The sequence below is a fragment of the Pholis gunnellus genome (genome assembly GCF_910591455.1).
Source record: "Pholis gunnellus genome assembly, chromosome: 15".
Lineage (NCBI taxonomy): Eukaryota > Metazoa > Chordata > Actinopteri > Perciformes > Pholidae > Pholis > Pholis gunnellus.
The window spans coordinates 13,206,472-13,222,173 of NC_136542.1; the positions used below are offsets into that span (position 1 = coordinate 13,206,472).

The 15,702-nt window shown below is 44.7% G+C and overlaps 1 protein-coding gene across 1 annotated transcript; it reads left to right on the plus strand.

Moving 5' to 3' along the window:
* The first annotated feature begins 75 nt into the window (after positions 1–75).
* Positions 76–11,069, plus strand: lin52 (lin-52 DREAM MuvB core complex component). Its single transcript, XM_079174891.1, has 6 exons — positions 76–121; positions 1,064–1,138; positions 1,240–1,277; positions 1,410–1,476; positions 1,646–1,729; positions 10,677–11,069. Exons 1-6 carry the CDS (start codon positions 103–105, stop codon positions 10,730–10,732), a joined length of 339 nt encoding a protein of 112 aa, XP_079031017.1. The 5' UTR covers positions 76–102; the 3' UTR covers positions 10,733–11,069.
* The last annotated feature ends 4,633 nt before the right edge of the window (positions 11,070–15,702 follow it).

Genomic DNA, 15,702 nt, shown 5'->3' on the forward strand with positions numbered 1-15,702 from the left:
GTTGGGCCGCCCAGTGGCCTGTTTGTGAAGTACACCGGTACACGTCAACTCTGTGGACGGCGGCTGTGATTGGCTGTCGTTAATCACGTGTTTATTCTGAAGATGGCGTCTCCAAATGGAGGTAAATTCTAATTCCTTACCCTGCTTCGCCGTGTGCAAATTGTAAATATTACATGTTTAAGAATATTTAATCGTTAGTGACTCCTATTGTTGTCTTGCACCAACATCCCGAGACGACAGAATACACATGTTAGCGCTGTGTTTTTACTGTTTAGAGATGTTTTCTTCGTTGGCCAAAGCATTCACTCGCCCCGGTGTAGTAACGTTATATGTACTTGAACCTTACACACAGGCTATGGCTTGAACCCGTCGTTCAGCTTCACCCACAGAGCTCAATCTGTGGGTGAAGCTAGCTAAAAACACAGCTAACCTTGGAAGCTAGCTGCTGTAGTTTAAACGGGTCAAATTACGAAATACTTTATGTGTACAGTGGACAATAACGTTAGTAGTTATGGGGTTTAACGTTACTCGCGCACTCAACGTTATTGTTATTACTGCTGAGACTGGACTCGAGCTACAATTTTACTGCGTTTTTACAGTATAGTATAGTGTTCCAATATACAGTAAGCCATCATAACGAGTATCCCTCGTGCCTTTGTTAGGCTTCAGTTGTTTTTTTGTTTTTCCATGATGATGGTCACTTTCATACATCTTCTATACAACACATTTGTATACTTGTGTGTGTGTGTGTTTTATACACTACATAACTCACAATTAAAGGCACTACGTTGTTGTTAAAGACAGTACTGGGCCTAGTTGCAATATTTAGTACAAGGCCAGCTATATTGGTTCAACCCAAGTACTGTAGTGACATTTAGATCTTAATTCCTCTACTTTTGTTCTTCAAAGCTCCACATGCAACAACAAATGTACACAGTACTTTGTCATTTAGAGTAAAAACAACCATAAGTGTTCATCTCGGCTTGCACTTTTAAATTCTTTCTGAAACTCTGCCATTACTACATTTACAAATATGTAATGTGCGCATTTTGTGTCGTGACAGGTGACGATTTCGAGAGCTCTTTGCTGAGTTTCGAGAAGTTGGACAGAGCGTCACCAGACCTGTGGCCAGAGCAGTGTAAGTGTACATTCTCCGTGCTCTTGTGCAATTCGTCACGATGGAAATGTGTGTTTTATGTTTATGCCATAATCGTGATCAACCTGTAATCTCTCACACAGTGCCCGGAGTTGCAGAATTTGCTGCATCTTGTAAAAATGTGAGTTAGCTTCACTGTGGCGCTTTGATTTACACACTTGATAATTAAATAGGATGTGATATATATATATATATAGGCCTGATCTATAAATCTTGTTGTCTACTTAGACCTTTGTTGTGTCTTACATCACAGCCCATCAATAATTCTCCCCCCAAATGGATGGCTGAACTAGAGAGCGAGGACATTGAAATGTTGAAAGGTAATGCACGAAGCAGTAGAAATGGTGTTATTTTTTAACGTTGAACGGGAAGATTGTGGACAGAAATAGTCTTGGCGTATAATCCCGTTAAATAAGTTAACACTTTGCTGAAACTAGGTACACGTAGCACTTCAGAGCTTTCATTGTGGGTCCTGTTATCCTCCTGCAGAGCTGGGTAGTCTGACCACAGCCAACCTGATGGAGAAGGTCAAAGGACTCCAGAACCTCGCTTACCAGCTGGGCTTAGAGGAGTGTAAGTACATGAACAATACAAACCTTTAAAAACTGCCTTTATATTCAAATGTTTTTGTTTACCTTTACTGAAAACACTTGATTTAACATCTATGTGACAAGTATGCAAAGCTTCAAGGTAGTCACATGTTACCACTAGATGGCGCTCATAGCCTTCCTGTCTCTTGCTCGTGGATTATTGGTGGAACATCCTCCTCTGCTTTTCACTTCCACATGTTGACTTGACAAAGGCGTGATTGTTTTTATCCAAATTCAAAAATGGATCATGCCGAAATTGGAACTTTTCCCGTTTGAATCGACTCTCCATCGCTGTGAAACAGCAGAAATAAATTGACTTTGAGGTCTTGAAATGATGGATTTAGGTCAATCTTGTTAAAAATGAAAAATGTAAGAAACAAGGACGTGCTCACAAGAGCCCATACAACAAGTGCTGAAGCATTTGATTGATGCAAAATCTAGTTTTTAATCCATTGTCCACAGCCTCCATTGTCATAATCCGTGTGGATTAGAGAGATGTAGCTAAGTGCTCTAAGAGGAAACAATGGGTATTTATTTCTCCAGTGAAAAAAAGCACATAAGCAATAAAAAAAACGGTGGCATAGCCCCCCCCCCCCCCCCCCCCCCCCTCCTCTCTTAATGGAATGGAAGATATAAATACATGTATATAGATTTTCTTTCTTTATCTGAAGAGATCTTCTGATTGTAGGCGAGGCTGTTGAGCTGTAGAGTGACTGAAATGTGTTCTGCGTTGGTATAATGAACAAATATCCAAGTGGACGTACTCGTGAAAAGAGAGCCCAGCTACACATTGACAGGCTATAGATTGTGTAGCGTGTGTGTGTGTGTGTATTTGCATAAAACCGCACGTCGCAAATTCATTTAGCTGTAAAAGTGTCTAATCTCTCCGACTCCCCGAAACCTGCAGGAGCATGTAATCTGGCTGCTATGAAGACGTGAGCTGTCACAGGTGCAGGCCTGCAGGCTTCGCAATCACGCCGCGTACCTCGGGATGACGGGACACAATGCCGGTTATTATTGGTGTCGCAGCAGCCTTGTAATGGGTGCCTGTTTAATGCTCTCTGGTTTAATTTTCTCCTTTTCCCGGCTGTCAGGGGAGGCCTTGTAAATCTCAGCTACTTTTTCATCATGTTTGTGCACTCTTCAGTACCCGTAAACGAGACTTCGTGGAGAGAGGGCAGGGAGGGGGGGGGGGGGGCAGGGCAGGATTTACTGCCCCTCCCCCCCCTCCGGCATGTGGACCATTAAAGAGGAAGCTGGTTAATGGGCAGAGCACAATCAAGCAGGGAAAACTCAGCCATACTGCAGTACAAGAACACCACCCCCCCCCCCCCCCCCCAAGCCTAGTATACACCTTAGCAGTTTCTGCTTTCTCATGCATATTGTGTACTGCGCACATACTGCTGCATACTCATGTTTTTACTTATCTATTAACACAAATGTGAAGGGGGGGGGGTCTACCACTCCCTTAATCCCCTCCCACGCCTACTCCTCCACCAGCACCCCCAGTAATGTCTGTGCGGCGCTGGCCTGGTCCGGTCCCAGAGGGGCTTGACGCGTGCCTCTTCCTCGGGCAACAGCTGTTACTCCGCCCCGTGATGAATGCCCCTGTCGTGGGCCGCTGAGCGCGGGCATCAAGCCCCGAGTCCCTGGGGAGAGCTGAGGACTCTGATAAGTGCTGTTATTGGAGGTAATTGAAAGCTGAGTGTTCCTCTGGGAGGCACTGGAGGGCTGCTGAGAACCAGACTGCTGGAGCTGGTGCTGGTGCTCTATCACACTTGTGTGCTCAAGGCTGCTGAGTACCGCTCAACACTTGTCCGTCGAAACCAGTCACAGGAAATTACAAAGTCACTACAGTGCTTGTACGGCTGCGTAACATTTTCGAGTGAATACCTTTATTCTGATAATGTGATCATATTTCCAAGTTGGTGCTTTTAGGAGATATTCACACGTGGGGCTTAGGCCAGCTCCCAAAAATGTCGCTTTGCAGAAAAATTGTAGAAAAGCCTATGAGATCTATGAGAGTTGTTCAAGTGCACAAAGTCACATGGGGGGTCGGATAAAAGCTGAGAATTTATCCGTTAAAGGTTCGAGATGTGAGATTGGGAGCATTTTTGATTGTCTCTCAACGGCTCACAACATGTGGAAGGTGAGCCGGCGGCTCACAGCTAATAGTGCTAACAACGCTAACGGTGCAAACTACGGCGAAAGTGCTGACCGAGCTAACAGAGGGGTAACTGGAGGGTGGGGGCCGGCGGTCTATCTTTAAATAGCAGATCGTTGTTTGCTGCTATTTTAATAATGTTGACCATGTTAAATACAGTCTCTTTAAAATGAAATCAAACATCTTTATAGTAAAAGATGAATCAAGCCTGAAATTGAACTGAAGACATCTTTTCCAGGCCATGGACTAACATATGAATCTTATGAATTTATATGAAATGTGACTGATGTCTAGGTGACAGCATCATTCGGTGTATTCTGGGAGTAGGACCACCTGTAGCACCGCTGAGCACCTCTCCTCCTCACGGCGTACACCGAGGCTGACCTCTGTTGCTTCTGCTTGTGTGAAGGTGAGGCTGAAGGTCGCCCTGCCCTGACAGCTCCTAATGGGCCCACATTCACCTCCTCCTCCTCCTCCTCAGGATCAATCTCCGGGCCTATTAGAAGCGTGCCGCTGCTGAATATGATTGCATTCACTGGGCCCCACTGGTGCTAATGTGCCTCCATCAATCCATCAGGCGGGCTGACCGCGGGGCGGGCGGTTATGAAGTGCCGGAGCTGACAGCCGCCGTGTGAGGAGCCACCACCCTTCCTCCTCACTACCCTTCCTCCTCACCACCCTTCCTCCTCACTACCCTTCCTCCTCACCACCCTTCCTCTTCACCACCCTTCCTCCTCACCACCCTTCCTCCCCACTACCTTTCCTCCTCACTACCCTTCCTCCTCACCACCCTTCCTCTTCACCACCCTTCCTCCTCACCACCCTTCCTCCTCACCACCCTTCCTCCCCACTACCTTTCCTCCTCACTACCCTTCCTCCTCACCACCCTTCCTCTTCACCACCCTTCCTCCTCACCACCCTTCCTCCTCACCACCCTTCCTCCTCACCACCCTTCCTCCTCACCACCCTTCCTCCTCACCACCCTTCCTCCTCACCACCCTTCCTCCTCACTACCCTTCCTCTTCACCACCCTTCCTCCCCACTACCTTTCCTCCTCACTACCCTTCCTCCTCACCACCCTTCCTCCCCACTACCCTTCCTCCCCACTACCCTTCCTCCTCACCACCCTTCGTCACCACCCTTCCTCCTCACCACCCTTCCTCCTCACTATCCTCCCTCCTCACTACCCTTCCTCCTCACCACCCTTCCTCCTCACTATCCTCCCTCCTCACTATCCTCCCTCCTCACTACCCTTCCTCCTCACCACCCTCCCTCCTCACTACCCTTCCTCCTCACCACCCTTCCTCCTCACCACCCTTCCTCCTCACCACCCTTCCGCCTCTCTACCCTTCCTCCTCACCACCCTTCCTCCTCGCTACCCTTCCTCCTCACCACCCTTCCTCGCCACCCTTCCTCCTCACTACCCTTCCTCACCACCCTTCCTCCTCACCACCCTTCCGCCTCTCTACCCTTCCTCCTCTCTACCCTTCCTCCTCACCACCCTTCCTCCTCACTACCCTCACCACCCTTCCTCCTCACCTCCACTACTCCGCTCTGCTCGTTCGTTCACCTCTCTCCTGCGTCTCTGTGGGCTCATAGTTTGCGTCTCTTTGAAGGTGACACCTTCTGTGTCGGCGTTCAGTAACCTTGGGCTTTGTGCCGTTAGTTCCCTCAGATTGACTCCCATGGACATATATTTAGGGGTGCTGTTTCATAATAGTGCTGCTACTGTAGCGATTGTTCATTGTTGGAAAATCTTGAGCACTTCCACACACATTTTACGACAGGATGACATGTGCGGAGCAGGTTGCAGCTGTATCTGATGGAGCCTGTCCATATCTCAAGCAGGATCAGTGTCGAAGCTGTGTGAAAGCAGAGGCAGGCAGAGCTCAACTCACACACACACACACACACACACACACACACACACACACCGCTCCTTGGTTCTGCCTGCCTGCCGCATCCCTGAGCAGATCGGAAATGACACCTCATTTCCATAAAGGCATTAGGAATTCATTGGATTTTCTTTCCCAGCTAATCATAGTGCGAGTGTAAAACCTTTTAGGCTTTTTAATGAATGATTTTTGACTGATTGCCTATTAATAAGGACACCTCTTGAACAGGCATAGGCTGGGGCAGGGGTTGGGAGGTGCAGATGTGTTTGTTTTGGTGTGTGTGTGTGTGTGTGTGTGAGCCAGGCGAAAATGCATCGGAGGAGGAGGAGGAGGAGAGGAGGGCTGGGCCCTCTCGGTTGGGACATAAAGAGGAACCAGTGGCTCCCCTGGGAAATCACAGCTCGTGTCTGCATCTTAAATATCCCTGTGAAGTATCAATAAGTGGGTAATTGAATTTTGAACACAAACATGAGCGTCAGGTGTATGTGTTGCAGGACGGGGGGGGGGGGGGGGGGGGGGGATGCTGTGGGAGCGCAGGCTGAATGTGTGCGCCTCCGAGTGTTTCTCTGTTCGCGTGTGTCGTCTCCTCTGTGTCTCCCCGGCCCCCCCCCCCCGGGGAGGGGGGCGGTGAAAGAGGATGTTAAATCCATTAAATAAAGCTTACAGCCCGTAATAGCTGAGCAGCACTCAGAGATGGGCAGTGAGGGTCAGATAAGTCCTCTTAACTCTTAATGAAAGTGAATCGGGGCAGTCAGGGCCGGGGTCCAGGACTCCAGTTAACCCAGGTGGTCATCTGTCTTTGGAGCTAACAGGGGTCCAGGGGCTCGCTGGGATCGTGCCACGGAGAGAGAGAGAGAGGGGGGAGGGGGGGGGGGGGATGATTACTCTCATTTTATACACAGGGGAGTCGTGGTGGGGGCTGGGAGTGGACTGTGACAATGACACCCAGATCACTCACCGTAAACGAGGGGAAAGTAAGATGTTACACCGGCGCGTTTCCTCTCGCATTTACATTTGGGCCACCTGGGATTTGTCACAACGACAATAATTTGCCAGAGCGGGACAGGAAATCGCAGAAAACATTCGGGTTGCACCGCAGAATCTCCCGACAGTGCAGCGTTTAGCTCGGGTGGTTAATTTGGGGCAAAAAGGGCAACAGTTTAAATAGCCGCGAGGCATATTTAGCTAGTTGCAGATATAGGTTAATCTCCATTGTTGCAATGTGCTTTTGCAGCATTAATCAGGACAAAACCTACAGCCAGAGGATTATTGGGCTGATGTGGGAGCAGACACATCTGCTCCGTATACCGGCTCACCATAACCTGGCTGAGCTCTGTTTGTTTACATGTTGTGTCTATTTATGGGTACAAATATTTCAAATTGCTTTAATGAAAATGGATTGCAATGTAGATTATCTAACATGGGTCACATTGTTATATACAGTAGGATGTGGCTGTGTTTACTAAACTAGCACGGTCGGCTGTGATGGAATCTCAGACCAGATGTACTGTAGGGCTGAATGACAATTAGATCGCAACAAATCAACAGGGCAAGAAGATGGCCCACACAATCCATAAGGTGTCATTTAGTATGGATGGCAGTGGCACACAGGATGCTGATTAACTTAGTACAAAATTAGTAATTGACCTTTCTAATCAACTAAACAAATCTCTTAAGTCCCACTAATCAGTATTGATCTACCCTGTTGTATGACAAAGCCTGTGTGTGTGTGTGTGTGTGTGTGTGTGTGTGTGTGTGTGTGTGTGTGTGTGTGTGTGTGTGTGTGTGTGTGTGTGTGTGTGTGTGTGTGTGTGTGTGTGTGTGTGTGTGTGTGTGTGTGAGTGAGAGAGAGTGTGAGAGAGTGTGCAAGCAGGTGGGCGTGTGTTTTTGAGGCTTTCTAACTGGACGAGAGGGTCATCACACCTCTGTTTATGTACAACTTACAAATAATTCACTGCAGCAAAAATAACTTCTTTATACATTATTTGTTAAAAAAAACAAAAGATCACATTTGTGTTCCTGGAGAATTCCATTTAGTCATGTTTACGACCCGTTAGCGTCGGCCTACGAGACCTTCTTGACATGTTCCTGGTGTAAATCCATTCAGATGCTTCGGTTTCAGGGTCCCGGTGTTGCGTGCCGGCTCACTGTCAGACGAGCCGAGTATCCATTCAAATGTAGCGCTCATTAGAAATGAATAATCCGATACAATAATCCTGACGATCAGCAAAAGAAGAAAGTCGTTAAACCACGGCAGAGGAAGAGGGCGCCGTGAGATGACATAATACAAAGAGTGTCGGTCAAACTCCACACAAACCAGAATGAAGTGGGATTAAAATATGGCATTTATGTTTGTTTCGTGTATTTATTTTAGAAAGTTTTTTTTTTTTTTGCGGTGTGGAAGTTTCAGAGAAGATTTAAGTCACAAACTTGATGTACATTATGATTTATTAGCTTAATCTGCTTCCATTCCACTTTGTTACATTTCACTTTTATCGATACACAAACTTTCCAACTTCCAGCCAAACATGGAAACTTTGTTGTGGTTTTTGGATGAGCAAATTTACTGGTGGAGAGAAATAATAGCTTACTGCGAGACCCGTCCTCATTATTAACTGTTGTTATGAGTAGTAACGCGTATCCTTTTCTTACTATGACTATATAAAAGTCCCATTGTGGCTCTTTCACTGGTCCCACTATGTAAGCTGTGCATTCCCCTCCCCACCTGTCATACTCTCTAATGAGTTGCTGAACATTTTCCCCCATATTTCCTTTCTATATGAAGAGAGCCACACATCATAAACTGAGCTCTGATTTATGCTTAATGGGGTCTTTTAATGTGATTATATCAATGATATTTCTATCTGAGCAGGGCGAGGCTGGACTGAACTGTAATTAATAAGACCCTCAGTGGGGCGAGGGGGTCTCAGGAGTGGCAGAGCCGTCCTTGATCCATCTTACAGAGAGAGAGAGAGAGAGAGAAGCATGACACCTTAAAAATCTAAAATACGCTTCACCATTCCTCGTGTAACTGCTCCTAATTCGAACGTGACATCGGCGCACTTGCGGCTTCTGGGTCACCCCGATGTAATTGCTTTCCCTCGCCTGATTCCGATGGCTCCATTTCAATCTTTAAGCACCCTACGCATGTCCAGGGGTCCTCCGATGACTTTGTTTGGGGTGATTTGAAGAGACAGCCGAGTGCAAAATGAATCCATCCCATTCCAATTAGCATCATCTTTAACCTAATGAGGGACACCTCAAGGTGATGTGGCCCCCCACGCCCAGATGCACCATTATCGTTCCACGGCGGGCAACTCATTTCAATTTCTAACTGGCCCGGCTTTTTCATTACATAGTGTGTGTGTGTGTGTGTGTGTGTGTGTGGGGGGGGGGGGGGGGGGACTTCACACCAGCGCACGGGCAGACAGCAGCTGAGATCCTGATCATATTCTTATTGCAGGCATCATGAAGGCGGATGACTTTCTGCTAAATGCTTATTTGAAATCAGTCCTCTCTGCTCTGTAGTCTCGTGTGTGTGTGTGTGTGTGTGTGTGTGTGTGTGTGATGTACAATGGTAGAAACTAAATAGAGTCGCTGAGGCGATCTTTGCAGCTCATAAAAACTGGAATGCATTTGAGATTTTGATCTCATCTTTAACAAAGAGTAATTACTGCACCTGGATGCTGCATCTCCAGCTCTTCTAACGATCCCTGCAGTCTCTTCAGTGACACAAGTGTTTGTCTTTGAGGGAAAGGCCTCGGCAATGGAGGCGCTCCCACTGAAGACCGGTTTGACAAAAGGGCCCGCAGAAGGGACAATGCTGTTTTTTGGCACAGTTGACACGCTTTGTGGTGTGTAGGGCCTTTAACAATTTTGACAATCTGCTTTACTCGCATCACAGATGTCGCTGGGAATCAGGTGTGGGGGAAATGAGCAGAGCTGGGAAATATTTGCACGATTATGGAACCGTAATTTTGGTTGAATAACTTGTACATTAAATGTACAGTTAGTGATATAGTCTCTGAGAGAGAGAGAAAACCTGTAGCCGGTATTTACATGAAATCATTTTATTGTAATGCAAGAAGATGTCTAGTGTCTCCTCTCATGAAGGTCACAGTGTCGACTGTATTTTAGACGTGTGTACTTTATTTCACAAAACAAAGATTTCTACTTACGACCGTTTTAAAACAGTACTGTTTGTATTAATCAGATGTTTAATTCATTTATTTGGAGTAATACAATTATCCAGAACTTCAGGATGATGACAGAAAAGTAAACCTACATTTGTGTCAGAGTTTAACATTATTTCCTCCGATTCAGATTTAAGTTCAATAACCGTATTTAATGCTGAGTTCTTACTGCTTAGATGAACGTCACTGTTTTGCCTTTTAAAGTGGTTCATTTATTCTCATTTTGTCTTGTTTTATACATGGCCATATCCCGTAATCACAAGTGGAGCTTAATAGAGACATTTTGCTTCTATTCTTACTCCTCTTGCCTCCACACAGATGCACACTTTCATGCATGCGTAGGTCTGAGTGCTTGTGCCTCACTACATTGAGACGGCGATCAAGCGAATCACCAGACTCTTTGGTAGCGACGCTTCCATTTTATGTTGTTTTCCATGTCCTGAATGAACAGATGTTTGTATAAATTACCTCCCGGTGTGACACTCTAGATATTAAATACATGCTTTGCATTACTAAACAAGCGGTTAGAGCTGCAGGCAAACGTTGTGGAAGACTGGCGGATTCTTACCAACTTATGAAAGATTGTTGGCAGGGTGTGAAGCTGGAGTCTTGGTCCCTCACACGCATAATAATGAAATACAGTGTGAGTATGTGACGTTGTGTCTTCTTGTCTTCCAGCCAGGGAAATGACCAGGGGGAAGTTTCTGAACATCTTGGAGAGGCCCAAGAAGTGACGTGTGTTTTGTTGAAGCGACAGGAAATGTGGGACTCCGAGGTGAATGTGATCTATGTGTTTACCGATATGCATAACGACACAGTTCAAGGACTTTTACTCTCAGACCGCTAATCGGAGTGAAAGTGCTCCCTCACACACAGCTGACCTGTAGTCCTCATAGATATAGAGATGCCTTTACATTGACAGAAAATGTAGAATGATGAATTTCTTCTCATTGAATTTCTCTGTCGCTTGTAGACCTAGCTTGATGAAATGTTCGATATTTATTCTTATTTCTATTTTAAACATGATCTACTTTTTTTTTTTTGTGCAATTTGTGAGGTTGTATAATAAAGTTGTAAAAAGATGATTGCCTTTCATTTGAAGTTGTTGTGTGTGTGTGTGTGTGATTTAAGTTTGCAGCCAAAGCAACTAACTTTGCTTCTTCCTTAGAGGACTTTTAATTAGGGCAGCAACTTGAACCTCCAAAGTGCAGCATGTCAGGAGCTCCGACGTGAGAGTGTTCTCCCGGCTACCGGGGGCATGCTTTCCATTTAATGAGCAGTAGAAGCAGGGTCCCCTAACACAAAACATTGCGTAAAAATAATATTGCGCATTGTCATCGCCTTTAATGAGAGCTGACATAATTACTAGGACCATTTCTTTTCTAATTAGCACACTTCAGCGTTGTCGGAGCAAGCGGCCAGGCCAGAAGAGAATCAGACAGGCATGCCGAGTGGGAAACAAAAAGAAGTCCATCCGCCATAATTAGGTAAGACAATGCCTCGGACTGTTCTCGGCTGGAGATGTCGCTGGGGCTCTGGCCGCTCACTCCCAACCAGTTACACTTCTCCCCGGGCCGCTAATAAGCCCCTAATCGTCCTTCCGATTCACACGGACAGAGGCCACCATTGCCTCAGTGGCTTCACCCCCTGCCTCTCACGCGGACCCTGGCTCACCCCTCCTAAAAAAACTGTATTTTCAGTTCTGTGGGTTTCTGAGAGAGTGGCTTCCTCAGTGTGTGCTGCTGGAGCTTTCTGGTGAGGACCCCAGGTCAGGAGGAATATCGAGCACTTTGTGGAAGCTAATGATGCAGATAAAGGAGTTTTGTTGTTTTTATATAGTCTATACAGGAGGTGATCAAAATAGCATACAAAATAATGTCAATACCTTGTAACTGCCAAACTGTCCTGTACAATACTATAGCTTAGCCTATGGGTCATCAAAATACAAATACAAATGTAAGTGTGTATACGTAGTAGTGGCTTTGTTAAGCCTTCACTGATGCTTTGTAGCTCAATAATAGGAAAATAACAAAACGTTCTCCTCCAGCCACCGTACCCTCTGGAAAAGAGTTGTTGAACATGTTGACAAAAAGCCATTTGTTAACAACTATACTGCAAAAAAAACGTTATTAATGACTTATTACCATTCAACTGCAGGCTTGTGGCCTATTGGAGCGTGAAGGCTCCCTTCAGTATTGATGCATTGCAAACATGTATAACTGCATTTTAAACAGTTTGAAAGTAAAATCATCAAACCTGGCAACCCACATGTTGTTCAGGTTGTGAAAACATAACTTATAACTTACCAGGGTAGGATAAAGTACATTCAGTATATTCTGTAGAAATACTACAAGTAAAATTCATGCATTGAAAATGTTACTCAAGTGGATTATTAGCTAAATGCTACGTAGTAAAGTAAAAGTACTCGTTCTGCAGGAAAATGTCTTTGTTAGAATAGGCCTGTTATATATCGTAGACTATCATTGTTTGATTGTAATGCATGTGTAAGTAGCGTGTTACTGTTGTAGTTGGTCGAGATGTATTTGAACTATTTCATAAAGGCTACTGTTGGGCAGTTTGATCTATAACAATGTGTCATATGTTTTGTAGGCCTTCGTAAATTCTTAATTTGTGAGATAACTATAGCTGTCAAATAAATGTAGGCCTACAATATTTGAGTAAATAAATGATGGTCCATCACTGCAACTTATAAAACCCTTCTGACAGTGAAATGTTTCAATTTGAAGTTGTTTGTTTTGGGGATTGGTGGCTGCCGTCACTAGGACTGGTTGCATACTTGTTGATGCTGACTGGACGAACATTCAGTCTGCTGAGCGTTGACATGGTAAGCGACCTGACACCCACAATATGGTCCCTCAGCCAGACAGCCTTTTCAAGTAACGGGTCAGTCCCCACAGAGCTGGTCATCCATATGGAGAGAGAGAGAGCGATCAGAGCTCCTCCATCCATCCACAGTGCATTGCCTTGACCTCACATACCTTGACCTTAAATTAGCTGTCAATTAGTGCAAATTAATCAACTCCTCGCCTAATTAAGCAATGCCCGACGGGCAGCTACCAAACATGCCATTGTGGAGGAGCCATGAGAAAGCTGCGGGGCTTGCAAACTCTGTCTGTACTGGGGGGGGGGGGGGGGAGAGGGAGGTGGGGGCGTCGCCCCACATCATCCAGTGCTTTGGGAAAGCAGAGGCTCTGACTGTGCTTTAGTTTTTTTTCCCCTGACTCGGCTCTACATGTGTGCTGTCATCAAGTTGTCCTGCACCCTGTTCCAACACCGAGGACACAGCTTGATTCAGCACTACAGAGACTGAATCACACCAGCGTCCTGCCTCAGAGGTTTCTATCCTTATGCCTGAGGGGAAACATTTGCTGTTTGTCTTAGAAAGCAGAGTTTTACACCACTTTGATAAACCCAATAGAAAAAAAGAACTCATTGAGTGTGCTGGTGTTGCATAAGTAGAAGTTCATATATGGGATAGGACTTCTTGAGAAATGTTTCTTCATGTTTATGTGCAAAAATCTATCTGCTGTGGATGAGTTAATGCATTCAGATGTATTCCCGTGTGCTGCTGTGACCTTCCTGAAAAAGTTGTCCTCTTATTCATTTTCACAAATGCATTTTTAGCTTTAGCAGTCACATCAGCAGGATATGATATTCATTACAGTGGGCGGCTTTTGCTCGCAGCTGCTTATCAGTTTGTGACCTGCTGCAGAGGAACACCCGTTTGAAGGTTACAGGCTGCATACGTTTATCATTGCTTACTCACACCGAGGCCGTTAACATCATTTCGGAAGGTCTGAGGACACTTTGTTTCTAATTTTGCACGATACGCCCAGAAATGACACATGCAGAAACGGGAGGAGTGAAGGGGGCAGAGAAAGGATGCGGGGTGGAGGGGGTGGAGGGGGTGGAGGGGGGGCAGATAAACAAAAAATGTCCAACAGCTGTTTGCTTTTTAATCTGCAGCCGTCAGATCCTGCAGGTCTTTGATGGGCAACCCAATCTACACGAATGACTGAACTAGATCTTCCCTTAATCTAGAGCCTTATTAGGCAGCCTCTCTGCTGCACATGTAAATCAGCACGCAGCCGTTTTCATATCGGAGATGGATTATTAAAAGCCATACAGGGAGGAGACGTGTTGCACTATCAACAAACCAAAAAGGCCTGTATGGATTGCAGCAGGAGTGATGATGGAGGGAGAGGGGGCAGTAACTTGCCTGTAATAGACGGGTCATCCTGACTCACACCCTTCCTTGTTAATAAATGACTTGATCCCAACAGGCTGATGTGTCATTAGCATATCCTAATAACATTGATTTCTTCATTACAATTTCCACTAAATAGGCCCTAATTAGTTTCAACTGATGGCCAGCCACTAATTGCAGCAGCAATATTTTTCTCCTTCTTATTAAGCAGCACATTTCACACTGTTTGATATGCAAAAATGACGTTGCAGGGCAGATCTGTTGAAGTCACAATTTGTGTATTTTTAGGTTACATTAAGATAAAATAAGATAATCCTTTATTAGTCCCACAGCGGGGAAATTTGCAGGATTAGAGCAGCAGAGTGGGTATAGTGCAAACGAACAAACAAGAGACATACGTGGAAAAACAAGTATAATAGTCACGTAATCACACACAGTAACGGTATAATAAAGAATTTAAACAAATACAATTTGATATAGTCGGACTGAATGGTTGTTAATATTGCACAGTGGATTGCACAGATTGTGTATAGATCCACTCAACAGTTCCCCAGATTGTTCTTGTTTTACATTGTAATAACATTATAGGCTTGTCTCTATTTATTATTTTACTTGAGATTTTATTGCAATAGTATCGCATTAGTACTTTGATAATGCACATGAAAGCCATGTGTGCAAAGTAAATCTTTTGCTCTACGTTCACAAAATTAGCCAATCCTTATTTTTGTTCTAAATGATTTGCAACACAATTCATGCCAATGTAAACTAAAATGATACCATAAGCAGGAAATATAAAAACAGCCTATATTCATGAGTTTAAATGTTGGCACAGACATTTTAAATTAGCTTTATGATAATGAGAGTATTCTCTTTTAACTTCTCAACCCTCTCATTGTCTTATTGACACTGAAACACCAAGAATGAGCATGAAGTGGTCTGCATCTTTATCATTATTATTATAATAAATATTATTAAAATAATAACATGACCCACAGTGCCATATGTTCTGCAATTAAATCACAAATCAACCAAATTCAATAAGGCCTATACATGCAAAGACTGGCATCAACTAAAAATGCAAATACAAAAAAATCTACTAATTGTTTAAATAGTATTGCCTTCATATTTCATCAACTTGACAACAATATTCTGCCATGATGCCAAAATGATGTTCTAGGCCTATATATATGACCCGATTATTCAGTGTAACGTTCAAATTAGTATTATTTTTTGTTAATGTAATGATGCATAAATTAATAATTATTAACAGGTCAGGGAATTATTTAATAGTCTTCCATTTGTGTCCCATATTCTGTATAATTCTCCCTCTCCTCCGGGGAAATGTTGCTGTGATTTAATCTGCTCTGTAGTCTGTGCTGCTGCTGCTGTGGGATTAACGCAGTGCAGGACCGCGCACCGTAGAGTGGGTCCATATCGTCCAGCTGTCGTCGTTTTTTTTTTTTGGGAGGGCCTTTG

Bases quoted from the DNA above. Each gene is read 5' to 3' on its own strand.
- lin52 (XM_079174891.1), top strand. The intron at 1,139-1,239 runs GTAAGTGTACAT...TCTCTCACACAG, and splicing joins AGACCTGTGGCCAGAGCAGT to TGCCCGGAGTTGCAGAATTT. The intron at 1,477-1,645 runs GTAATGCACGAA...ATCCTCCTGCAG, and splicing joins GGACATTGAAATGTTGAAAG to AGCTGGGTAGTCTGACCACA.